The 27,938-nt window shown below is 32.0% G+C and overlaps 3 protein-coding genes and 1 long non-coding RNA gene across 4 annotated transcripts; 2 read left to right on the top strand and 2 right to left on the bottom strand.

Moving 5' to 3' along the window:
- Nucleotides 1-1,110: 1,110 nt before the first annotated feature.
- On the bottom strand, nt 1,111-2,623 carry LOC118648332. Its single transcript, XM_036294660.1, has 2 exons — nt 2,382-2,623; nt 1,111-2,321 (listed from the first exon to the last, which is right to left on the bottom strand). Exons 1-2 carry the CDS (start codon nt 2,535-2,537, stop codon nt 2,115-2,117), a joined length of 363 nt encoding a protein of 120 aa, XP_036150553.1. The 5' UTR covers nt 2,538-2,623; the 3' UTR covers nt 1,111-2,114.
- A 7,631-nt stretch (nt 2,624-10,254) lies between these two features.
- LOC118648339 lies at nt 10,255-10,746 on the top strand. The gene has a single exon (XM_036294676.1). The coding sequence runs from the start codon at nt 10,372-10,374 to the stop codon at nt 10,696-10,698; it is 327 nt and encodes a 108-aa protein (XP_036150569.1). The 5' UTR covers nt 10,255-10,371; the 3' UTR covers nt 10,699-10,746.
- Nucleotides 10,747-13,859: 3,113 nt separating this feature from the next.
- LOC118648359 lies at nt 13,860-14,807 on the bottom strand. Its single transcript, XR_004965256.1, has 2 exons — nt 14,490-14,807; nt 13,860-14,019 (listed from the first exon to the last, which is right to left on the bottom strand). It is a non-coding gene; the product is annotated as an uncharacterized LOC118648359 (long non-coding RNA).
- A 1,381-nt stretch (nt 14,808-16,188) lies between these two features.
- Nucleotides 16,189-27,938, top strand: LOC105840292 (pre-mRNA-splicing factor RBM22). Its single transcript, XM_036294577.1, has 3 exons — nt 16,189-16,476; nt 16,563-16,616; nt 26,380-27,938. Exons 1-3 carry the CDS (start codon nt 16,423-16,425, stop codon nt 27,505-27,507), a joined length of 1,236 nt encoding a protein of 411 aa, XP_036150470.1. The 5' UTR covers nt 16,189-16,422; the 3' UTR covers nt 27,508-27,938.

The raw sequence follows: 27,938 nt of genomic DNA on the forward strand, positions 1-27,938 counted from the left end.
TATTTTAATCTTTAGTTGCATTTTAAAGATATCCGATTTAAGAAATCTTTTAGATATTAGTTTCATGATATCTTTCTGTTCTCAAAAAACGACGCATTGGTTAACATTCTGACATTATATGTTATCTTTTAGAAGTCTTCTTATGTTATTTTCAGATTTTCAGAAACAGGATATCTTTTAGAGATCTTTTTGACAACATATTGTTCACGTCATTCTAGGGAGCGTCCCAGATGCGCACAGTAATAAACGGACACAGCAGGCTGAATGAAACGGACACAGTAATAAATGGACACAGTAACAAACGGACACAGACCAAATGCGCACAGAGCGAAACGGACACAGTGCGAAACTGACACAGTAACAAACGGACACAGACCAAATGCGCACAGAGCGAAACGGACACCGTGCAAAACGGACACAGACCAAATGCGCACGGACCATATGCACACGGACCAAATGCGCACACTGCACATGCGCACACTGCACGTGCGCACGGACCAAATGCAATCCATGTACATTGCAAGCAGAGTAAAGTCCACATAGGTTAGCGACTTGGACGGGGTGGGTGCGGGAGGGGGGCCGAAGGCCTTCCTTGCACCCCCCCATGTGTGTGTGTGTGTGTGTGTGTGTGTGTGTGTGTGTGTGTGTGTGTGTGTGTGTGTGTGTGCGTGCAAAGCATTCACTGCATCACATGGGTTTGCGACTTTCCGTGTATGCATTTGGTCCGTGCGCATGTGCAGTGTGCGCATTTGGTCTGTGTCCGTTTCGCACTGTGTCCGTTTCGCTCTGTGCGCATTTGGTCTGTGTCCGTTTGTTACTGTGTCCGTTTCGCACTGTGTCCGTTTGTTACTGTGTCCGTTTCGCACTGTGTCCGTTTGGTCTGTGTCCGTTTGTTACTGTGTCCGTTTCACTCAGCTTGCTGTGTCCGTTTATTACTGTGCGCATCTGAGACGCACTCTCATTCTATGACGTCAAAATACGGTACATTTCATGACGTCAGGAATTTGTGACATTCCACCGTCATTTTAACGTCATAAGGGCGTCATTTCGTGACGTCAAGAATAGTCAGTAAATGACCATTTTGGGACGTCAAAATGACGTGAGCTTGCTACCTGGGAAAGAGCAATATATTAATATACATTGTTAAATTCTTACCACGGACTTCTGTAAGACTTTGTTATTTTAATAGTTTAGTTTTATATTTCTTTTTTCGGAACCAGAAGAAAGATGTAGTGTAGGAGAAGAACGCAAGGTTGCTTCATTATTTTTGTTATGAATGAGTGTTAATTTAGGTGAAGGAGATTTAGAATGGAGTGGAGTGATATTTGATAGATTTGGGGAAGTAGGATGAACAGGTGGAGATGTGAATAATATGCGAGGAGTAAATGAAGATGTTGATGGCAGACAAGTTGACGGAGGAGAAGATGAAAGTGTGTTGTGTGTACGTTGTGTGTGTGTTGTTTGCTGTGTGTTATGTGTGTGTATTTGAGGAGTAACTGAAGATGTTGATGGCAGAAAAGTTGACGGAGGAGAAGATGAAAGTGTGTTGTGTGTACGTTGTGTGTGTGTTGTTTGCTGTGTGTTATGTGTGTGCATTGGAGGAGTAACTGAAGATGTTGATGGCAGAAAAGTTGACGGAGGAGAAGATAAAAGTGTGTTGTGTGTACGTTGTGTGTGTGTTGTTTGCTGTGTGTTATGTGTGTGCATTTGAGGAGTAACTGAAGATGTTAATGGGAGACAGGTTGACGGAGGAGAAGATGAAAGTGTGTTGCGTGTACGTTGTGTGTTGCATGTTTTGCGTGTGTGTATTTGAGTAGAAGATGCGTGTTGTGTATTGTGTGTTGTATGTGTAAGTGTGTTGTATGCATTGTGTTTAGACGCGGTGGAATTGTTAGAGTGAGGATTTCTTAAGGGGGATTCTGTAGCATTAATAACTGGTAACATGCTCTGTCCAATCTTCTGGCTGTATATAAGAAAAAAATGAATAAAGAGGATAAATAAATAAAATGGATAGAAAGAGAAGATAAAAAGTGTGCAAATTTTTATAAAAATATAACTTTCTATGAGGAAGCAAAAGTAATAAAGAAATTAATTTAATTTAATTTAATTTATTACTAAATAATAAATTTAAATATATTAACCTCTGCTGGATCTATAATATTTTCATGACCAATTGCTGCCTCTATTTCTATTAAGGATATTAATCGCTCTTCTATTTCTAGCAGAGGATTTCCGTTTGCGCCTCCTCCTCCTGTACCTTTCTGGTAACTTTTTAATCTTGTTGCCTTTGCTTTTACATCAACGCGCCAATCTCGCCATGACTGTAAATCATAGAACATTATTATAATAAATAAAGTAATAATTATAATTATAGTCCTTACTTTAATCCATTTATCAACAGTCTTTGTAGTCCCACTTCCGCAACTGTTGAGACTACTAGTAAGTTGCTCCCACAGCATATTACTTTTCTTTTTTGCATCTGTACCTTGCACTCGATTTTGTGCAAGATCCGGATGTTTCTCCATAAATTGCAACATTACAAGTCGCTGCTCCGATGATATTTTTTTTGCGTTTCTATTTATAAATAAATAATATCTTTAAATATAAGAATATATGAATATATATATATATGATATACACTGGCGCAAAAAAAAACGAAACAAAATTTTTGATCGATTTTTAGGCAATATTCAAAGTGATGCAACTTTGCGAAAAATCATCCAAATTACATGTACTTTTTTTAAATTAAAGGGCAAAGACTCTACTTTGAGAATCCCTACGCGAAAGTTTGATTTGTTAAGTGTGAACCTTTTGTATCGCATGAAAACCAAACATGTGTTTTTTAATTGAAAAAAGTAAAAGTTTGTTATCATTTTGCACAAGTTTCTCGTTAAAATCTTGCTAATATTAATTCAGATTCTGAAAGTTCATTCTTTTCTAAGCAATTAAAAAAAAAACATGTTGATACGATTTTTGTTGATTGCACGCTAGTTTGAAATTGCACTGCATTTTAGCGAATAAATACGGTATTTTTTGAATATCATGAATTTTGAGTATCAATATGATATTGCACATTAATTTTATTCGTATTTAACTCAATCATACCGCCGTCATCAAAGTGACCCGATCTGCACCACATGGAAAATGACGATCAGATTTTGTATGTAGCCCTGAAAAGGCTGATTTTTTAAAATAAAATTTGAACTTTTACTTTTTATGTATGAGTATGTGTATATGTATGTTTATGTGTATGCGTCGGTTTATGAGTATAGATGAATGTGATCTTCTGTTGACTTTAGTGAAATTGGTGCGTCAGCTATCCGTTATATTTAGATCAGTAAGTACAAATTTCCACCGATGAATTTCAGAGCCACATGATGTACAAAATCCGATCATCATTCTCCACGTGGTGCAGATCGGGTCACTTTGATGACAGCGGTATGATTATGTTCAACACAAATAAAATCAATATGCAATATCATATTGATACTCAAAATTCATGATATTAAAAAAATACCGTATTTACTTGCTGAAATACCCTAAAATGCAGTGCAAATTTCAAACTCGTGTGCAATCAACAAAAAACATCGTATCGACATGTTTTTTTTTAAATTGCTTAGAAAAGAATGAACTTTCAGAATCTGAATTAATATTAGCAAGATTTTAGCGAGGAACTTGTGCAAAATGATAACAAACTTTTACTTTTTTCAATTAAAAAACACATGTTTGGTTTTCATGCGATACAAAAGGTTCGCACTTAACAAATCAAACTTTCGCGTAGGGATTCTCAAAGTAGAGTCTTTGCCCTTTAATTTAAAAAAAAGTACATGTAATTTGGATGATTTTTCGCAAAGTTGCATCACTTTGAATATTGCCTAAAAATCGGTCAAAAATTTTGTTTCGTTTTTTTTTGCGCCAGTGTATATACATATAACATAATATATTGTTGTTTTGAGGAAAACACATTTTATTTAGATTTATTTTTACATTTTTGCTATTAGGGAGCAAAAGGCAATAATCTTTATTTAATATCGCTGTTTCTTTTATAAAAAATAACGATATTAAATAAAAGGTAACGAATTAACTTAATTATCAAGTCTTTTGTGCACTTATTATTTTAGAAATTATTAATTAGATTTATTAGTAAGATAAACATTTAATATGTACGTTTTCTATAGATAATTATTAATTAAATATTTTACTTACATTTTCTGTCATGTTTCTGCAGTGTGTGACACTTATAAATGACACGTTTGTCTTGCACCGTGATTGGTTGAAACTGTCCGTTTCGCGCGTTCCGCTTGTTTCACTAATTCTTATTTCGCATCTGTCAAAATGTACGGAAACCCGATTCCGTACCGATTTTGACAAGATTCATAATAGCTAAAAGACGCGAACGAAATTATGTTCGGAAACTTGACGATCGGAAACGTAAGATTCCGAATGGAATCATAAAAGTTACATAATAGCTGCCCTGGGCACGTAAAAGATACTAACCTCTGCAGGATCTATATATTACATCGGAATGTCCAATTACTGATTCCATGCCCATTAAGCCAATTAAGCGTTCTTCTATCTCAAGAAGAGGAGCTGGACTTAGACCTCCTCCTCCTCCTGTACCCCGTGAATAGTTCTTCAATTTTGCTGCCTTACTTTTTGTATCTGAACGCCAATCTCTCCATGACTGCAAAATATACAAAGATCATTATTTCTAAAAAGCATGTTATAAAATAAAACAAAATCATTATCCGGTTTTTTCCTAAAATTAAAACCGATAATAAACTAAATTACTTATATCACTTATATCAAAATAACCTAACTCTTTTTAATGACATTAATACCTTTATCCATTTATCCATGGATTTGGTAGTTCCACTGCCACAACTATTTAATAAGTTGGTTAATTCTTCCCATAAAATGCTGGTTTGCTTTCGTGCATCTGGATCTTGTATTAATTCTATTTTGTGCAAAGTCTGGATGTTCTTCCATGAAGTTGAGCATGATTATTCGCTGCTCATTCGTAGTCTTTTTTTCTTTTCTGTTAATAACAAATATTAGAAATTAAGTATTTGATTGACAACCCTGTTCAAAAAGTACGATAGAAACTGATAGAAACATATAGAAGTTTGATAGAAATTTAATATGATTTTATCTGAATCTATCGTTTCTATCGGACACTAGATTTCCTGCCAGATAGAAAAGTTATAAAATTCTATCGTTTCTTATCGTATCTGAAATAAACGATTAAAACTTTATCTAAATACGACTACTTTTCTATATGATCCTATCTACTTATCGTACTGAATATGAACATTACGATTCAAGGTCTATAAGACTCTATATGAATTAATCTGAAATTGTTCCTATATGTTTCTATTAGATGTATTCCAATTTCGGTGGACATAAAGTTCTATCGTTTCTTATTGTATCTGAAATAAACGATTAAAACTTTATCTAAATACGACTATACTTTTATATATGATCGTATCTACTTATCGTTCTGAATATGAAATTTACGATTCAAGGTCTATAAGACTCTATATGAATTAATCTGAAATTATTCCTATACGTTTCTATCAGATGTATTTCAATTTTGGCGGACATAAAGTTCTATCGTTTCTTATCGTATCTGAAATAAACGATTAAAACTTTATCTGAATACGACTACTTTTATATATGATCCTATCTACTTATCGTTTTGAATATGAAATTTACGATTCAAGGTCTATAAGACTCTATATGAATTAATCTGAAATTGTTCTTATACGTTTCTATCAGATGTATTCCAATTTTGGCGGACATAAAGTTCTATCGTTTCTTATCGTATCTGAAATAAACGATTAAAACTTTATCTGAATACGATTATTTTTTTATATGATCTTATCTACTTATTGTACTAAATATGAAATTTACGATTCAAGGTCTATAAAACTCTATATGAATTAATCTGAAATTGTTCCTATACGTTTCTATCAAATATATTACCATTTCGGCGGACATAAAGTTCTATCGTATTTTATCGTATCTAAATTAAACGATTAAATCTTTATCTGAATATGAGTACTTTCCTATACAATTTATCTGGCTATCTTACTGAATATAAAAATTATGACGTAAAGTCTATATAAATTAATCTGAAATTGTCCCTATACGTTTTTATTAAAAATATGTTATATACTATAATAGTTTTCTATCATTGTCTATATAATTGGAGATATTTTAAACAGGGAAAAATTATTTCGCAATTTTGCCAAACATAACATTTTATCATTCTTTATCGTGTCTGAATCAAACGATTAAAACTTTATCTGAATATAGAATTATCTGAATAATTTATATAGACTTTAAGTCGTAATTTTTTTATTCAATAAGATAACCAGATAAGATAATATAGGAAAGTATCCATATTCAGATAATGTTTTAATCGTTTAATTCGGATACCATAAAGAACAACAGAATGTTCTGTCCGGCAGAATTATAAAATAACACAGACACACAAAAAAAAAGGTTGGTCCGGCGGCCTAGACTAGTCAATTCTTATGTATTTTGACCCGCTAAATACGAATCCAAAGTCAAAATTGCAAAGTTAGCTTGCATTTCCTAACCTCAAAAAAAATTTTTTTTTAATGTTGGCAGACCAGACTATATAATCAGTCAATCCTTATGTATTTTGACCCGCTGAATCCAAATCCAAGGTCAGAATAAAAGAGTTAAATATAATAGGAAAAGGGAGTGAATTTTCTACGCTATTCCCAGACAGCACCAGATATCGTACAAATATTATACTCTCATACGTAATGTACTGTGATCATACCGAATATACGTAAAACATTCATATAACGTCTCAGTAGAATGTCATTTTGATATATCCTCAAGATAAACTTAGAATATAGCGACTGAACTTCGCAACTCCTACTGAATATACTGAGATTATATCTAATATACTCAAAACATCCGTAAAATATCCTATGATATATCTCATGTATATCTATCACATATTTCCAAAATATCCGCGTAATATCGAAAGTGAATCATGTCAACGCTATCTATGATCTGTAACGTTATGCATTTTCGTCTGCCGTGTGATGCAGACACGTGGTGAAGTGTAGGGTGTGAACATGCGAACACGAACTCACGGACAACGTAGTTTTCTCAGGAATTACGCCCAGATAACTCTGGTATGTACATAAGATATAATATAGTAACGTAAACTATAATAATATATATATATTGTATATATACATATATTATTTAGGTTATAACCTACAATTATCTGAGCATAATTTCCCAAAGCACCCCAGCGTATTCAACAGATATTACGCTTCATTTTTTGCGATAGCTTCCTGATGTGCGAAATGATTAATTCCTCTTCTTATTTCTTCTTGCTAATTCTGTATGTTTAATTCCTTGTTCCTTATTCCTCTCATTATGCATGAGCCCATATAATGTGAACATACTGTAGACATATTGTGAATATACTGAAGATATACTTCAGACATACGTATAACATTCTTAAGATATATTCGGTATATTCTCATAAACTGCCAGCGAAATTCTATGGGATAAGGCAACGCGGACATAGTACTTCATGAGTATATACTCGCCATATCACAGACGTATCTCTAATATTATACGAATATTGCAATATACTTTCGCAATATCCTATTATCGTTCTCATAATCTACATGTGCTGTCTGGGTTCATTCACAGAAGCTCAGACTTGTTATAAGTATTGAATTTTCCCCGGATAATGTGCTTACGCAAGCTTGCACGCTCCAAATTATACATTTAAGATCCGAGCTGCTTTCACAAGGTGTTTTTTTGAGGTTAGAAAAAATGAGCAAATTTAATAATTCTGACCTTGGATTTGGATTCAGCGGATCAAAATACATAAGGATAGACTACTTTGGTCCGCCAGACCAACATTAAAAAAAAGTTTTTTTGAGGTTAGAAAAAATGAGCAAATTTAGTAATTCTGACCTTGGATTTGGATTCAGCGGGTCAAAATACATAAGGATTGACTGATTATATAGTCTGGTCCACCAGACCAACATTAAAAAAAAATTTTTTTGAGGTTAGAAAATGCGAGCTAACTTTGCAATTCTGACCTTGAATTCGGATTTAGCGAGTCAAAATACATAAGGATTGACTAGTCTGGTCCGGCGGATCACTTTTTTTGTGTGCCTGTGATAATTGTTCCTCCTTGAAGTATCTCTTATTATAAAGACAACGATAGAAAACGATTATTGTTCCATAACATATATTTGATAGAAACATATAGGGACAATTTCAGATTTATTTGTATAGACTTTAAATCGTAATATTTCTATTCAGTAAGATAATTAGGTAAGATCATATAGGAAAGTATCCATATTCAGACAAAGTTTTAATCGTTTAATTGAGATACGATAAAGAACGATAGAATTTTATAAATTTTCTATCAAATTTCTATGTTTCTATCATTTTCCAACTTTTTAGTTAGTACGCGGCGCCGCCGATAGGCTGGTAGGCGATTACTCTCTCGTGAGTCAAATGCAGCCGACCCGCTGTATAAAGACCACCCGCAATACGATTAAGACAAGCAATAATCAGTTTCTTTCGCTACGAGAGGACGATGTGCAAGACGACTGCTACATTACTTTTATAATTTACTCATTTTAATTGAGTAAACGATTCTGTACAAGAAAAGTAAAACGTTTACATTTTTTGAACTAGATTTACGATAGGTAATCCATACGAAAAATACGATACAGAAAGATAAAAAGTCTATCATAAGTTTCAGATAAGCAATCTAATATTTGCGAACCAAAAACACAATAGAATACGATTAATTTATATAAAACATGACGATAGAAATTGATTAAAAACGATAGGTAATCTATACGAAAAATACGATACAGAAATATAGAAAGCCTATCGTATCCCCTACAGCATGAAATATTGCTGCAACGTTGCAGAAATATTATTTTGCAAGATTGGAATATTGCAGAAAATATTGCTGCAATATTGCAGCAATATTCCTATGTCCGCTCCAAAACAATATTGTGCAATATGTCTGCAATATTTCTGCAATATTCCCCGTAAGATTTCTGTAATATTTCAGCAATATTGCTGCAATATTTCTTGTAAGATTGCTGTAATATTTCTGAAACGTTAATGCGCAATATGAAGAAAATGTTGCAGGTGGTCAAATTAATCAAATAATATGTAAGATGTGTATTATACGAAAAACGGAAAATGAATTTATTGTCATACCGTTACGGCACAATAATTTAAAAAATTATTAATTAAAAAAGTAATTAATTAAATTAACATACACCAACGGATATCGAATATCGTTCCATTCTAGATTTAAGTAAGCATTAAAATGAAGCAAGTCCAGAAAATGCCCATCCTGATCAATTTATACGCTAGAATTACACATGCATGTATGGTTCACACATGTTTAATTAATGTATTATATATATAAGTCAGAGTGAACATCTTCTGGACTTGCTTCACTCAATCTAGTATGGGACGCAACGCTGTCGTGATTACAGAATTTGTTGCACATCTATGTATCTTTTAGCTCTAATCTTACATAAAAATTTAAAATAAAAATATCCTGCTCTATTTTTTTATTTGTCCCTTAAAACTATGTAAAATATTACTTATTGTTAGTTCTAGATTAAGAAATACGGATTATACGGAAATAAATTTTGCACGGTTGCAATATAATATTGCCACAATACTGTGCAATATCTGTTAGGAAATATTACATTTGTAATATTGCTACAATATTGCACAACATCTGCTAAGAAATATTACATTTGTAATATTGCTGCAATATTGTGCAACATTTGCTAGGGAATATTATATTTGTAATATTGCTACAATATTTCTGCAATATTGGTTATATTATGCACTATTGCAATATTTCTGCAACGTTGCAGCAATATTTCATGCTGTAGGGGATATTTAAGATAACCAATCTAATATTTACGAATCAAAAACACGATAGAATACGATTAATTTATATAAAACATGACGATAGAAATTGATTAAAACCAATAGGTAACTATATGAAAAATACGATACAGAAATATAGAAAGTCTATCGTATATTTCAGATAACCGATCTAATATTTACGAACCAAAAACACGATAGAACACGATTAATTTATATAAAAAATGACGATAGAAATTGATTAAAAACGATAGGTAACTATATGAAAAATACGATACAGAAATATAGAAAGCCTATCGTATATTTCAGATAACCGATCTAATATTTACGAACCAAAAACACGATTCAATTAGATTGAACCTCTTCCAATGCCACCGCTTTTAGAGGATATCCTTCTACACGTTCGGGGAAACATGATTTTCCAACATGATGGGGCTCCGGCACATTTCTCCCGACGTGTGCGTGAGTTTAGGCGACCGTTATCCAAATAGATGGATGGGTCGAGGTGGCCCAATCGCCTGGCCACCACGATCGCCAGATCTAAACGTGCTCGACTATTTTGTTTGGGGCCATATTAAAGCAAAAGTTGAGCATATGCGCGAACGTACTGAAGTCGAGGTACGCGAAGCGATATCAGCGGCGTTTAATACAGTAACGCCAGACATGATACGCCGAGCAACGCAGCAAATTGTTCGAAGAGCTGAACTGTGCTTAGATGCACAAGGCAAACATTTCGAGCAATTATTGCATTAAAATAATGAGAGTGGATTAGGCCTACTGGGGAAACCACTTAAAAAAAAACGCGCCAAGCTATCTACCTCGGTGGTGGTGCGGAAACGATAACGTTTTCGTAAATTTGCGAAGTTCGTCCAACTTTTATTGAGAACTTTTTTTACTCTGCAATACTAAAAATAAGGCAGAATATTGTTGCAACTTTTATATTAAAAGAAAACAAAGATAACAAAATGTATTTCGCGAATTTAGCAAAATATCTTTCCCTCTAAAATATTTACAGAAACACAATAAACATCATTTTTAACAACTGTTCCAATCAATACTATTTGAGTTTTATTATGTGTCATAAAAAATTTTTTAAACGAGATTACTATTTCTTTAACACTTTTAACATTAAACACGATATGACATTCAGAGAGAAAGTATCGTGCTGATTATTTATCGCAATCTAATGATAATTTTCGCTAATTTTGATCTTCGAGTGTGTTTAATAATAAAAATATAAAGAAATAATTATTGTTGAATTTTTATTTAAATTACACAAAATGGAAGTAGAATAGTACAAACTGGAAATGTTGTTAAAAGTGATAATATTTATTGTATTTGTGTACGTAGTACTTGAGAGGGAAAGTGAGAGAGAGAGAGAGAGAGAGAGAGAGAGAGAGAGAGAGAGAGAGAGAGAGAGAGAGAGAGAGAGAGAGAGAGAGAGAGAGAGAGAGAGAGAGAAAGGTGTTTACTAAAATGCGTGAAATACTTATCCATAATATGTAACATTCTTTGTAATAACACATAGAAAAATTCCCCCCTGTTGATATGACGATTTCACAATAGTGTTGCGCTTCTAGCGTCGCGCTCTCGCATTCATCAGCTCTACAAACTCTGACACAATTGCGCACTCCCGTGCGCACGAAATAGGATAGCACGTTTTCTTAAAAAAACGGAATTTATTCAAAACACTCCGATACACGAGCTTGACAGCTCGAGAACCGACATAAACAGCAATACAACAACGTTCTTCTCTATAGCAACCAGCTGACTCGCGCGGCCGGGCGACGCGTGCAGTACGCGTGCAACAATAGATTAGGGGCGATGCGTCTTCTACGATAATTATGCTTAGAGATTAACGTTCAACATCACGTATTGTCAATACAACTCTAAGTTTTCTTTCATGACGATAGAAAACTTAGAGTTTCTGCTATCTTTAATTGCATTATTAATTACGATAGATTTTCAGTGATTTATTTAAAATAGAAACACGAGAATCTAATTGATTTCTATTTTATAATCCATCTCTAAATCAAAAGGAACAAATTTAAAGAAATAATATTTTTTTCTATCGTTCTCGCATTTTCTGTTAGAAAAGTTTGTTCCATTGTTGCATCATTTTGATTAAATATGAAGAAATATTTATGAATATATCGTGTAAGAGAAAAAAGATAACGATGAGAGAACTCGATGTAGCAAATATTATAATAGACGAAAAAAAAAACTATTAATTTGAGAATCAATCGTGAATTTACGATAATGATTTTACGAATGAATTTACGAATTTTTATCAATGTTTTCATCAAGGATTTTTAACAGTACGATACAATTCGACAAGAAACAAAGTTCGAATTGTATGATACTGTAAATAAGATATTTAAGAACAAGAAAGAATATATCGTCAATGTACCGAAAACTATCATTAGTTTACTATATTCACAATTACGATAGAAATTAGATTATTTGAAGATTTCATAAGTTTCCATCGCTTTCTCTCTTTTGACTTTCTCAATCACAAAAGTTTATTACGGTTTTAATTTGTCCCTATCTTTGCTAAATAATTTTGTCAAGTAATTGCGAATGTGCGTAACGACGCGAGTCTGGGCGCGGTGCGGTGGGAGGCGAGAGCGGCCATTGATGCGAGTTTAGACGCGGTGCTGCGGGACGTGAGGGCAGCGAAGCACAGGCAGCGGCGCCGCTTCTCCTCCTTCCCCCCGCCGCCGGCAGCCAATGCTTCACACAGTGGGCCGCGCTACGGCTCGAGCGGCTCGGCTCTTCCTACGACGCGCCGCGGCGCGCTCTCATTCGCACAATTTGAAAAATTGATATCTCGATTATTTGTAGACCTAACCCAAGAAAATATTGGACCTGTATGTTCATCTCGATCCCTTCTACCTTTTTACGAGTAATGGTCCACATGCGTTGGGACACCCTGTATATGTTTAAGAAATTTAAATTTAAGAACAAAGAAAAATGTATTAGGAGAAAAAAAAATGAAAAAATGAAGCATATAACAAACAAAGTTTTATAATAATTTTATTGTTTTTTAGATATTATATTTTTATTTATTTTATTTTTTTATACAATGTTATATTTATATACAAACTAAAATTTTATAATAGTTTTATCCTTTTTTTTTATGTAATATGATATTTATAGGTATAAAAAAATATATTAGACGTAAATATATAAAAATAATGAATATTAACTTATAAATGAAGTTTTTTATTTCGTATCGCACAAATTTTCTTTAAAATTCGCGGCTTGCATTGGTGCATGCACCTAATTGTTCGAAATAGAAACGGCAGCCATTATGCGCAATGCTTCACCTTTCTAATTCCACCATGTATAGTGGTCTGTTCTTTTTAGCTGCACTGTTGCACCGGTGCAATCACTGATCTTATTAAAGTGGATATGACATATCCTAATAATCTGAGGTAAAAAAGTGTGACCAATAGAATACCGGAAGCCATTAAAGTTGTAGTCAGCGTACACGCTTTTGGCGGAAAATTTGAATGACTAACACAAAATATATGTGTTAAATAAGATATATTGTAAAAATATAAAATATGATTTTAATGTAACCAGTAAAAATGAATTAAAAAATTAATTAATTTACAAAATATATTAAAATGTATATGTATAGTAATTTGAAATGTTCTAAAATATTAATCTGGAATGTTTATTTGAATTTTTATAATATTGTTTTATATCATACATATAACATTTAATATTATGTATTTTTTTATAATTGTAAATGACATTTGTAAGTGACTTTATAACAAATATTTTGTAATATTTAAAAAAATATTTGGTAATATATAACATTTTTATGTATAAATTGAGTCAAAATATATAAATATTTTATTAAATAAGAGGATAAATAAAAGATTAAAAAATAAAATTTTGCAGGTGTCTAAAAATCGTAAATTTTTATTTATGACCATCTTGTTAAATAATTTTACTAATAAATAATACTACTACTACTAAACTTATAAATAAGTTTAAAGGGTATTGTTATAGCTTATTTTGTCCTCGTGTCCTTAATTGTGTTGTAGTAATCCATACTTGCAGCTTGTAAAAAAAGTAACTATTAGACATAGATTAGCATAGATTTGTTTAATATTTAAGTATAAATATTATAATGTACATAATAAAATGTATATACATGCACTATATACATGCACAGCATAGAAGCAAATAGAAAATAAGATAATTTTTTTATCGCGTTTTTTAGAAAATAGTAATAGAAAAGTAGTAATAGAAAAATGTTATTTTGCGTGCTTCATTAAACTTTGCAAGTCACATGCTGTGCTATTTAAACATAATGACAATAATGTTACATTATAAATATATTTTATAACATAAAATATATGAATTCAAAACAAACGTATCACTTAAAACTTAAATTTGTAATTTAAAGCAACATAATAAAAATGTGTATTCAACAAATACTTATGTACTTATGAGGTACATATTTGAATCCAGATACATTATATATTAAACATATTATTATTAAACTTTTCAGACTTAACCTTACTCACCTATGAAACGTTTGTTGTTTATTTTCACTTCCTTTTCCACAATAAACACATTTTTTAATTTTGGAATCTCACTATTTTACTATTTTACTATTTTTATTATAAAAAAAGTAATATTTTGGATAAAACTGCTACACATCTATGTCTATAGATAATTAATTACACGTGGAATTTCGTATCATCGTCACAGTAAACTGTGTTCGTATTCGTATACACCGCCATATTGTGTACAGAGACTACAACCTTCAATTGGTCACACTTATTTCGTCCTATGCCATATCCACTTTAATGAGATCAGTGGGTGCAATAAGTTAAAGTAAGGCCGGTATTCATAGTCGGATCTTATATTTAAGATCATCTTAAGTACTGTCTTAAGATGCCATCAACCAATCACAGAGCCATATTAGCATCTTAAGACATTGCTTGAGACGATCTTGAAATAAGATTTGACTATGAATACCGGCCTAAGACAAGTATATTTTTTCTCATTCCAACTTATTGCACCAGTGCAACAGTGCAGCTAGAAAGAACAGACCATAGGTCTTTACATCTGAGGGTGCGTTCCGTTTCACGCATAGACCGCATGAGACGACAACGCATCGCATGAGCGCATGAATCCGTTCCGTTTCTCTATGCGCAAAACCAAAATGGCTGTCGCGCATAGACATCGCATGAGCTGCCTCACCTCGAGAGCTGAGGCCACAGACTTCTATAATATACTAGACTGCTAGGCTCGTTATATATTCTCCATTTAGTGTGTACCCGAAAAGTATGTACAAATAGGAGCTCATAGGCGGCAGACTGAATTACCGATTGGAATGTGGCTAATATTTTATAGTCCTACGACTATGGATTACTAGAGGAGTGAGTGAGATGTATGATACAATATATATATTACGTGATTATGAGAGCGTTCCCCTTGGATGCTTATGCGTGCTTATGCGTTAAACGTATCATTCTTTTTTTGTTATTGTAATATAAAAGAAAAAGATAAAATGACAATAATTAAGGCATGTGATAAAAGGCTGCCCAAATATATATAAGAAAGGGTATACATTTCTTTTTGTTTAAGTATTAAAACTAAAGGACAAATAATATAACCTCATTTTAAGAGCATTTTGTATAAAATAACCTAATATTAATAATATTTATTAGTATTATTAAGTATCATTCTTTAAATATATATATATATATATATATATATATATAAACATTTTAAAAATGTCAACAAATTACTCGTAGCGACTATATGTGACATTTATTGGCATATATATATGTACATAAACATTCCACTTGACGAACAATGTACATACATAGCAAATGACACATTCCGATCGGTTATTCAGTCATGTACAACATGTACATTATATACTGGTACGCCTAGGGAATCAAGGTTAGCAGTCTAGTATATTATAGAAGTCTGTGGCTGAGGCAGTTCATGCGTTCTCATGCGCTGTGTGGTGGGGCGCGGGAGACCAATAGACCATTCCCATGCGCGCATGAATTGCGCATGGAGTGAAACGGAACGATCTTCAAGTTTTCCATGCGCTTCATGCGTGAAACGGAACGCACCCTGAGACACTCGGGTGAGGAATCTGGGCCCCTATTCTTGAATTCATTCGCAAGAGAAACGTATTCGCAAATTCTGTTCTTACAGAAAAGTTAAAAATTTATTGGCTATCGTATGGCTTTCAACCAATAAACTTGCAACTTTTCTGTTAGAGCGGGTATTTGCGCATACGTTTTCTTGCGAATGAATTCAAGAATAGGGGCCCTGAACGCACCCCTGTGTGACCTGTGACGCTGTGACTGCACTCAAAGTTGCGGGTTGCGGGGTCCTTCTTCGACTGAACGCTCATCGACTATTTTAATGTGCGAATGGTCGTGGTGTCTTATTTTAATATCTTCTGTATTGTTTTAAGAAAATTAACACGCAATGGCCACATCAAAGACTACCAACACATATAACAGACAAAATTGGGAGGATGCGGTGAGTATAAAAGGAGATTTAAATGACGTCCTTATTTTGTGATGAATACATTTCTATTTCTATTTCTACTATCTTTTGTCCTATAGGAATTCCCAATATTGTGTCAGACATGCTTAGGAGACAATCCATACATTCGTATGGTAAGTAATTCAGCGATTATCTCAACAATTTATTCTAATATTTTTTATTACAGGATAACTTAGGTTATTTTTCAGCTATGGCATACTGATGTTACATTGTTCCTGTTATGTTCTTGTTAGAACTCTATACTGAGTTGATAAATAATATTAATATTAATGCTGAGCATCTAGAAAATATTGTTATTAAAATTAATATTGGAAATTATCACATTAGTATTACATGTTAAATATAAAATTTTTTAGAAAATCTATAATAAACATATTTTACATGCTCATTACTTGGCTGTTTACTATAGGTGTGTTCCACTTAAAGCTCGCAACGACCGTGGAATCATTTCATCCTTGTTGGTTATCAAATATTAAACAAGGATAAGCAACGCTCGCAAGCGTTGCGGACATTAAGTGGAATGTACCCTATGAGAGTTTTCCAGCAAGTGACACAAATTGATACAGCAGTTTTTCTGTCTTTATTTGATATTCAGTGAGATAAGGACAAAATTACTGCTGTGTCAATTTGTGTCATGCTGGAAAGCTTCTCAAGTCAAGCAGTGTAACACTGTAGGCTTGTTCTTTGTCGCTGCACTGCTGTACTGGTGCAATAAGTTAGAATGGGAAAAAATATTTCTGTCTTACTCTAGCTTATTGCACCAGTGCAGCAATGCAGCGTTCAAAGAACAGGCCTTGTGTCATAGTTGGAACACTTTATATTGGATGTTCTATTACATTGTGCCATCTGTGTAAATAACCATAATATCTCCTAAATCATTGTCTAAATTACTACTATTAATCAGAATCAAGAAAATATTGCTTTTAAATTTAATAATGTTAGAAATTATCACATTAGTATCAAATAAAATTTTTAGAGGAAAATTGGTAATACTGACATATTTTACATGCTCATATTTAGCTTTTTATTGTATCAAATCATGTAACACTGGCCTAGTTTACACCGCGTAATCTGACCTGTGTCCTGACCTATACCGCAACCTAAGGTAGGCTAGTAACAAATTGTTTACAACGTGTAGACCTATACATAAGTTTGGACTAATGTAGATAAGTAGTTTATATGTGTACGCTATAAAGATCCATCTCTTAGCATTTACTGGTACACTTACACTGCTTTATAGTACACCACCATTTACATGCGTTATGTTGTATGGTCCAAGATAGGTCAGGGATCGTGAAAAAATGGCTTGACCCAAACAAGTTTGCGAGTGTTTACATTGTTGTGACCTATTGTGTTGAATATAGTATATAGGTCGTGGACTAAACGTATGGTGTAAACTAGGTCATTGTCTCAGTCAGAACACTAAAGAACATAAATATTAGACACTGTTATACTGTGTCATCTGTGTACTTTGTTGGAAAACAGCCTATGATTGCTTAGGATGCTGGTAATTTGCTTTGTTTTCAGTGATTTATGTATTAAATATAGCTGTTTTCCAGCTAGGGCACACTGATATTACATTTTGTTCTGTTGTGTAACAATTAGACTTTAGTTGACAATAATATTGATGCTGAAATAATGATAAAATGAGCATTATGAAAAAATTATTAAAATTGATATCAGAAATTATATTAGTATTATGTGTTAAATATAAAATTTTTTGGAAAATTTGTAACATAGACATATCTTACACAATTGTACTCAGCTTTTTATCATGTTGAACCGTGTAACACTGTGTCACATTTGGAACATTTTACGTTGGATACTGTGTGTTACACTGTGTCATCTGTGTATCTTGTTGGAAAACAACCTATATTAATATTGAAGTAATACATGGGCATAGAACATAGACATAGTATATCTAGATGGAGGATTGTCCCAAATTACAGGAACGAGGGTAAGGCTTACATACGATATAACAGGTATTTCCTTCTCTCACACGCCTGCGTGTGGGAGAGGAGGAAATACCTGTTATGTCGTCCGTCCCTTTTCTACATTTATCCTTTTCTACGTATGCCTATACCTCGAAACGAGCAAACCTGGGCAAGAATGTATTATATGTATTGCTGGCAGTTTTGGTGGCAAGACAGCAACATCAGTATTATCCTACATTGTCGGCAATGTATATTACAGCACTTGTCTAAATGTATAAATTATTACGGTTATTATATTATAACAATTGTTATGGTACACACAATTGTGATAACTATCAAGATTTTAAATAAAATCATGACACAAATTACTAACATGTGGCTGATAAATTACTTAAAGTTATTAAATTTTTAAGACGATTTTTTTCATGAATTAGATATAACAACCAAAATGTACCAGAACATTTTCATATATTTGGTCATTGGTACTATAAGAAGTGAGGATAGATGTTTTGATACCATGCTTAATTGATGTCATGCCATGAAATGGACAAATATGCTTTAAAATTTGTCTTATTTTCTATCTATTTTTCTGCTCACATTAGAGTAAGAAATTATTTTTAAATTTAAAAATATTTTTAAACAGTATTAAATTTGCACATATGAAAAAGAACATAAGTTGCAGCATTATAATTTTGGTAGATATTACCAGAATAAGATGTATCTTTATCAACACTCTAGTACATATACATACCTAATAATTGCCAAAAATTATTTATTGTAAAGGGATCAATTTACCAATAAATATTTGCAGACTCAATCTGCAATCATTAATCATAATTCTGATAACACATATTATAACTACAATATGCTATCAGGAAAATAGATAGCGATAAGTAAGGACATAGAGTTTACGTTTTGTGCTTAATTGCATAATTATTAAAAATTTATTAAAACTGAAATAAACGTGTGTTACGGCATCGAAATTGCTTGCCGAGAGAGAGAGAGAGAGAGAGAGGGGGGGGGGAATAAAGCTAGCTATAATTGTTCTGTAGGTATTGTACAAGTGGATCTGAGCATGTGCAGTGTACCTTGAAAAGGAAAAAGAGCAACTTGACTACCGGATCAACTCTCTTTCTCTGTATTATTTTAGTTTAATGGGGCAGAATTTTTTATTGGGAGTACAAAATATCTTTAGTGCGCACCATGACGAATGAACAGCTGATATATTAATTGACGTTATAACTTTAATCAATTTAACTTATAAGAATTAGTAGGAGCTTCCATCATTCATATTTCCAAATAATAATGTTTTCTCAAGGGATACGATATGCCTAATACACTCTTCAGATTTTTTAAATAAGTGTGACTTAATAGTTCCAACAAAAATCGAAATATTGGTCGACTGAGGCTGTGCAAAATGTGTTAACATTAGGATGAGCAAAAAGTATTTGATTCATATTATAAAATTTTCCGAAAACATGACTTTAGTATTATAAATTAAAATTTTTTACATTTTACGATTTTACTAAAAAAAAATATTTTAGTATAAAAAATATTAAAGTATAGTTATCGAACAATCGAAAACAAATAGTTTAGAAATCAATAGCTTTTATACTTCATGTAAAATATTTATACTTCATAAAATATGCTAAAATAAAAAATAAAATATATTGTATAGTATTACTTTTATAATTGTCCAGGTAACCAAGCGTGATGTAGCATTTTGAGTAAACTAATGCATTGCATGTGTTGTTATAGATTTGCTATACATTTGTTGACATCGAAATAAAACACATTATAAATTCAGCAACATGAATACTTATACATGCAATCAGTTGAGGAGATTTAAAAAAGGAAACGGTCAGCAATAATGATACATTATATTATTTGCGACATAACAGTGCAAACATGGCAACAACAAGTGATTGATAACAAATTAATGCTGACATGTTACTATCAATATGCCATTGTTAAAAATAGAATTCATATGAGTTTAACCTAGCAGACATAATGTTGTCTCACCTTGTTCTGAGTTTGTCTTAATTAGTCTAAAATTAGTTACTGCACGATTGTTGGCAACATAACTGCAACATCAAGACATTTGGCTATCTGTATGTACTTTAGAATTTTTAACAAAATACTTAGAAAAATCATATAAAACATGTTATGTAACGTAATTTCACTTAAAAACAGTGCATTTTTATGATTAAAAAAAATTTTTTTTTTAAATTATACAAAGAAATTTTATAATTGATCATAAATTTTATTTTTAATTTTATTTGATAATTTTTATAATATAACCTGTAATAAGAGAAATGACATTTCAAATCAGCATCAGTATGTTGCTAAACATCTTCATAATTTTTATAGTTAACAAGATATTATATATTATTTCCATCGAATCGGAATCACTACATAATTTTATATTCTTAAATAAGAATTTTTTTACGTTCTCTACTTTGAGATTAAGTCAATTATGTAGTTATGCTATTTATTTCTGCTTTTCTGTCAGCGCAGAAGATATCGTTCCAAATTGAAATTCAGATTTGCATCTATAGCATGCTTATTAAAATTGAAGTGATGACTAGAGTCCTATAATAAGAGAAGCGCGATTTTGTTCCTACTTTCTGATTGGTCGGGTCCACGTGATCCGTGTGTGTGTGTGTTGTTACCATAGACCTTATAGATATGGACTGGCAATTGCCTACAGTTTGTGTATAGAAAACGGTGTCCAGAAGAGGTGCGAGAGAGAAACAGACTTTTCAGTACTTCTTTTTCTAAAGTTACTGGAAATAACTATCGCGCATGTCAGCGCAACATGTGCATACATACATATGTATATACATATATATGCCATATACACATATATATGTAAAAACACGTGACTAGATCCGTGACCAGAACATATCCAATCATTGAATTTCAATGTATAATATGTGCAAGCATGCGCGAAACATATTTCCGGACTCTTTAGAGAGAGAAGTATCCCAGATAGCACAAAATATTTATAAAATATTTATAAGAAGGAAAAATATTTATGATAAATATTTTGTACATATTTTTATGTCCGTTTGTCACATAAAAAAAAATTATGATAAACATTTATGAAAATATTTAAAATAAATATTTATATCATTATTATCAAAGAATATAAAAAATATTTCAAGTTTATATACATAAATATTTTTCAGTATATTTTAGAAATATATTCTATATATTGTTGATAAGAATTTTTGTATTATTTCTAAATGGTTTATGAAAAATAATTATATAATCTTTAAAAAATATTTTTTGAAAATAAATTTGTAAAATATTTATAAATATTTATGATAATATTTTGTGCTATCTGGGGGGGGGGGGATGGACACAGTTTCACTTGGTATTGTCAGTCCATATCTTAAGGCGATGCTGGACTGCCTCTCAAACTTGATCGAGGTCGATAATGTAGAGTCATTCATGCACATCATTAATGAGATTTCATATATATCTCTTTTATAAATTTGGAAATTCTTTTCCAAAATTAAAGTACACATATTAATATCCATCTGTGAATTGGACTTTATATGGAGGACAAAATATATTTTTTTTATTGCTTTACTTATCGACTTTTTACGCGTATATAACCTAAATTTTCGTTTTACAATTTCGTCTCAATTAGGCACTAAAATCTAATTTTCGAAACTTGACACTGTTCTCATCGTCTACCAGTCTGTGAATACGAATTTCGTAGGTACAAACTGTAGATCTTTTATATTAAGCAAACATCCCAGTGAACACAGTAATATAGTAGCAGTGTAACAGCAATGTAACCGAATATAACAGGTTACGTCTCAGTGAACACATTTTATAGCGGCAATATAACATGGAAGTTACATGTAATTTAATATTGTTATTCTTGTGATATGTAGGTGCTATATGACATGGAAATAACCTGTTACGTAATATTTGTTATACGCTAGTGATCTAGCTGTTATACATCGTTTTGGCGTTACAGTTATTCAACAAAAATTGTATAATCGTAACATAACACGTTCGTATCAATGTTATTACGGAACGATGCGTCGTAGTTGACTCAGAAATCAGACATTATAACATCCTGAATGACAGATCTATTTAATAATAAAAAAAATTATTATAAAGATAATGTTTTTAAAAATAACGGTTTGTCTACAATTACTGCGCACAAAAAATGCACAAAATCTAAATTCATCATGTGCTGAACAAAAACAGAATAATAAATGTATACTATTCAATTTTTCTTAGAATTCTGATCTATATAGTTAACCATCTAATTAATCATTTGAACGCTTCAAAGATTAGTGCTAAATAGATCGCAATTTCCATCAAATTATTAAGGTTATGGAAAAAGATAAATTTGACAATGAAATTAATAAGTAAATTAATGCTATTTATTTTTAATGTTTTGCAAAATTTAATTGCTTTTATAAAAAATAATATAGTCGCGTCAGTTTATATATAGGTACATGTAGACAATAACAAGTACCCATATCGATGAGTCAAATTGGCGTAGCAGGTAGAGTACAAGGTTCGTAATCCTAAGGTCCCGGGTTCAAACCTAGGAGCGGCAAGTAAGAATAAAATAAAAAATAACAATTTAAATTTAATTAATTAATAAAAATTTATCCTAAATGTAGTATGTGCTGTTGATAAAAATAATTTCAAAAAAAAATGAAATTTTTATTTTATTTTATTTTTCTTTGTAACTGTTGTGTAACGGTTAGATAACATGTAATTATAACATGTTATATTGCTGAGTCGGAAATTGTAACTTACATGTAAGTTACGTGTAATTTCAGAGTAACGTAACCTGTTATATTCGGTTACATTGCTGTTACACTGCTGCTATATTACTGTTTACTGGGGTTACTTTGAAATTACACGTAACTTGTAAGTTACAATTTCCGACTCAGCAATATAACATGTTATAATTACATGTTATCTAACCGTCACACAACAGTTACAAAGAAAAATAAAATAAAATAAAAATTTCATTTTTTTAAAATTATTTTTATCAACAGCACATACTAAATTTAGGATAAATTTTTATTAATTAATTAAATTTAAATTATGTTATTTTTTATTTTATTCTTACTTGCCGCTGCTAGGTTTGAACCCGGGACCTTAGGATTACGAACCTTGTACTCTACCTGCTACGCCAATTTGACTCAATATGACTCGATATGGGTATTTGTTATTGTCTACATATACCTATATGTTATAAACTGACGCGACTATATTATTTTATATAAAAGCAATTCAATTTTGCAAAACATTAAAAATAGATAGCATTAATTTATTTACATATTAATTTCATTGTTAAATTTATCTTTTTCCATAATCTTAATAATTTGATGGAAATTGCGATCTATTTAGCACTAATCTTTGAAGCGTTCAAATGATTAATTAGATGGTTAACTATATAGATCATAATTCTAAGAAAAATTGAATAGTATACATTTATTATTCTGTTTTTGTTCAGCACATGATGAATTTAGATTTTGTGCATTTTTTGTGCGCAGTAATTGTAGACAAACCGTTATTTTTGAAAACATCTTTATAATGATTTTTTTTATTATCAAATAGATCTGTCATTCAGGATGTTATAATGTTGTCTGATTTCTGAGTCAACTACGACGCATCGTTGAATAACTGTAACGCCAAAACGATGTATAACAGCTATATCACTTGCGTATAACAAATATTACGTAACAGGTTATTTCCATGTCATATAGCACCTACATATCACAAGAATAACAATGTTACATGTAACTTTCATGTTATATTGCCGTTATAAAATGTGTTCACTGGGATTGTTATGATGTGACAGCAAATTAACAATTTTTTCTCGTTTTTGGAGGAAATTCCACTCCACAGACTGATAGCAATGCGTATTTTTTTATTCTGAAGAAGGATTTCCAAATCTATAAAAGAAATAAAAAGATATTGTTAAACAAAAATTACTATTTTTTTGATGGTAAAACAGACAACTCCAGCATCCCCTTAAGGTTTATGGTTGTTATACAATGTAAATAAATGCACACTTGTAATCATAGTAAGTACACATGTACGCAACCTACGCGGTTGTACGATCTTAAAATGGTGGTGAGTGGCAAGGTGGGGGTAGAATTCGCGCTTTTATTATAGGACTCTAGTGATGACACGCTGGCAATCAATTTTGGAACACAGCCGTTATTTGAACAGTTTATTGCTGCGACAATGGACTTATTTTTAATAAGTGAATTTTTAGAATTGTCTTTATCGAGTGAAGATAAAATTGTGAAAACGTGAAAAAAAAACAAAAATTATAGATGTCAATATTTTTTAATATAAATTAAAAAAATTATTGAATAAGAAAATTCGTTTTTTAAAGCATTGTAAAATTATTTTTTATGTAAATTTTACAATTATATTTGAAAACAGATGATCAGATATGTAATTTTGATTTTTTAAGGTTATATTTTTAATAATGTGCATAATGTGATAACATTTGATGTGCGTGCGTGTGGACGCGTGTGTTTTTGTATCACTATATTATATACAATATATTATTTATATTTATTACATTTTTGAAAAAATATTTTAAAATATTAATTATCTAAAGAGTTACAATACTTTTATAGCTTACTTTTTAATTATTATTTTGCAATTGTGTAAGTTTATAATTTAATTTTTTAGTTTCTTGTTTTTTTCTTAAAATGGAGATATATTTAAAAGATATGTTCCAATAAAAATGTAAAACTGTAGTGTTTTGGGTTATTCCAACGAAAAACTAAAAAATTAGGGGACACTGAATGCTAGCCAGTTTTTTCAATGGATGATGCTATTAGTTCCAATTATATGATATTGTTTTTACATGCCACCCTTAGCTTGCGTAAATTCCATTTTGCACATATATTGTAGAATTTTTGTATTTTTGTGAAGTAAGTATTGTCCTTAAATGATAACTTTATGTACAAGATTTTTATTTTTTATTTTTTGCTGATATTGACTATAAGACTTTCTCCCCCCTTAAAAAGAGTTTTAAAATTATATTATAGGAGAAGTTTAATGAAATATTACTTAAAACCCCAAAGAATATTTTGTTTAATTGTGATATTTTTTTAACAAAGTCTATGTCATTGCTTTTTAGAGAGTTTATGTGAATTTGATTTATTTGACAGAACCTAGCATCAATTAATACAAAAATAATGATGTGAAGAAATATGCGCCAATCTATGAAAATAGATGTTTATTCTTTGGCTGGCATTCATAGTTTGATTTTTTATTAAGCTTGTATCAGACTAGAGATTGATATTGGGGTTGAATTGAAATGTAACCAATTAGGAACAAAACCAATATTCTTTAACTTTGCTTTGAATCAAATTCCAATTTAATCTCAATCTTAATCTTTTATCTGATATGGCTTTATTGTCTTAAGTTTGTCTTTAGATACAATTTTGTTAACTGTAAAGGTTATTTAATTATAATATAAAATAAAATTATAAATTTACGAAAATTTTAAATACAAGATTGGGTTTAAATTAATATTAGCCTTTTGTATTGAATTATTGGCTGCTGTGCCCCTGTAAAAAAACAATTGTTAGGAAGTATATTAGCAAGAAATAAAGAACATAATATTGAGCTGGCAAATAAGTATTTTAAAATTTGGCGCCAGTTGATAAAATTACCTTTAATTTTTTTCCAAAAATGGTCGACACTTTCAATTAAAAGAAAAAATTAATTTTTGGACAATATTATATAAAAAAATTGAAATTTATTTAAAAAATTTTGATAAGAATGATAGAACGATCTTAAAATATAAGTTTGTAAAACTATTATAAAACATGAGAATTTTTATCGAAAAACTGCGAAGTTTAATCATTCTATTTTAAGAATAAAAAAGTTTTCACAAAATAATTATTATACTGCGTTTTATTTGCAGACAAAGGAGAAATATGGAAAGGAATGCAAGATATGCATGCGGCCATTTACAGTGTTCAGATGGTGTCCGGGAGCGAGAATGAGGTTCAAGAAGACCGAAGTCTGTCAGACTTGCAGTCGACTGAAAAATGTGTGTCAAACATGTCTACTGGATTTGGAATACGGCTTGCCCATACAAGTCCGCGATGCCGCTTTAAAGATCAAGGATGATCTCCCGCGCTCAGATGTAAATAAGGAATACTATGTACAAAATATAGACAACGAAATTGGCAAGATCGATCCGACAACACCGGCCGGCGCCGTTGGGAAATCCGCCGCAGCCAGTGATCTGTTGATGAAACTGGCAAGAACAAGTCCTTATTACAAGCGAAATAGACCGCACATTTGCTCATTCTGGGTAAAAGGCGAATGTAAAAGAGGCGAGGAGTGTCCCTATCGACACGAGAAGCCGACAGATCCTGATGATCCGCTGGCGGACCAGAATATAAAGGATCGTTACTACGGAGTGAACGATCCGGTGGCGGACAAGCTGATGCGCCGGGCAGCAGCAATGCCCAAGCTAGATCCGCCTGAGGACAAATCCATTACGACGTTATACATCGGCAATCTGGGTGACGTGCTGACGGAAAAGCAATTACGCGACCACTTCTATCAGTATGGTGAGATCCGCTCGGTGACAATGGTGCCACGGCAGCAGTGTGCCTTTATCCAGTATACGCAGCGAAGTGCAGCTGAGGCAGCGGCAGAGAGGACGTTCAACAAACTAATCCTGGGTGGCAGACGGCTCACGATAAAATGGGGCCGTTCGCAAGGCAGGCAAACTGTATCCGTGGCGGAGACGACGAGGGAAATTCTCGAACCTGTGCCAGGATTGCCTGGTGCGCTGCCACCACCGCCGGAGAATATGGGCAACAATTTCTTTAATCTACAAACTACATCTGGTATAATGCCGCCGATGATGATTCCGCCGCCGCCGGTCACTCCTCAATTTATGTTCCCGCCGCAAATGGCCTCTGCCACTGCAGCGCCGATCTTTCCTCCGGGAACGACTCCCATTCACTATCCGAGCCAGGATCCGTCCAGAATGGGTGCCTCACAGGGTATTGGCAAGCCCTGGCCGGAAGAGTAATTTAATGATGCAATGTAACCTTTTTTATATAACTAACGATAATGTTACATGCGGCGAAAATATATGTTCTTTTTTCAACTTATATTATTTAATAATACATTAAATTAGACAATTTGTATGAAGATGTATAGAAAATCCATGCAATACAAACGTTAAATTAACATTTTAGAAATATTAAATTACAATATTGCAGATATTGAATCAATGCTTCAAAAGTTCCAATGTTAAGAAAATAATATAAAACTGATTAATGTCCATTATCTAGAAGACATGTGAGGTTCTGTGTTAAAGAAAACTAAACTCAAACTGTATTTTTGAAATAGCTAGGTAGGTTTTTGGACCATGATTCAGTTTGACTTTTTGGCAGTCGATTTGTGTCAATCAGACACAATTCGAGACAACCAGAACATAAAGTCGGTGAGAAGTAATAC

The sequence above is a fragment of the Monomorium pharaonis genome, chromosome 1 (genome assembly GCF_013373865.1).
Source record: "Monomorium pharaonis isolate MP-MQ-018 chromosome 1, ASM1337386v2, whole genome shotgun sequence".
In the NCBI taxonomy this organism is placed as follows: Eukaryota; Metazoa; Arthropoda; class Insecta; order Hymenoptera; family Formicidae; genus Monomorium; species Monomorium pharaonis.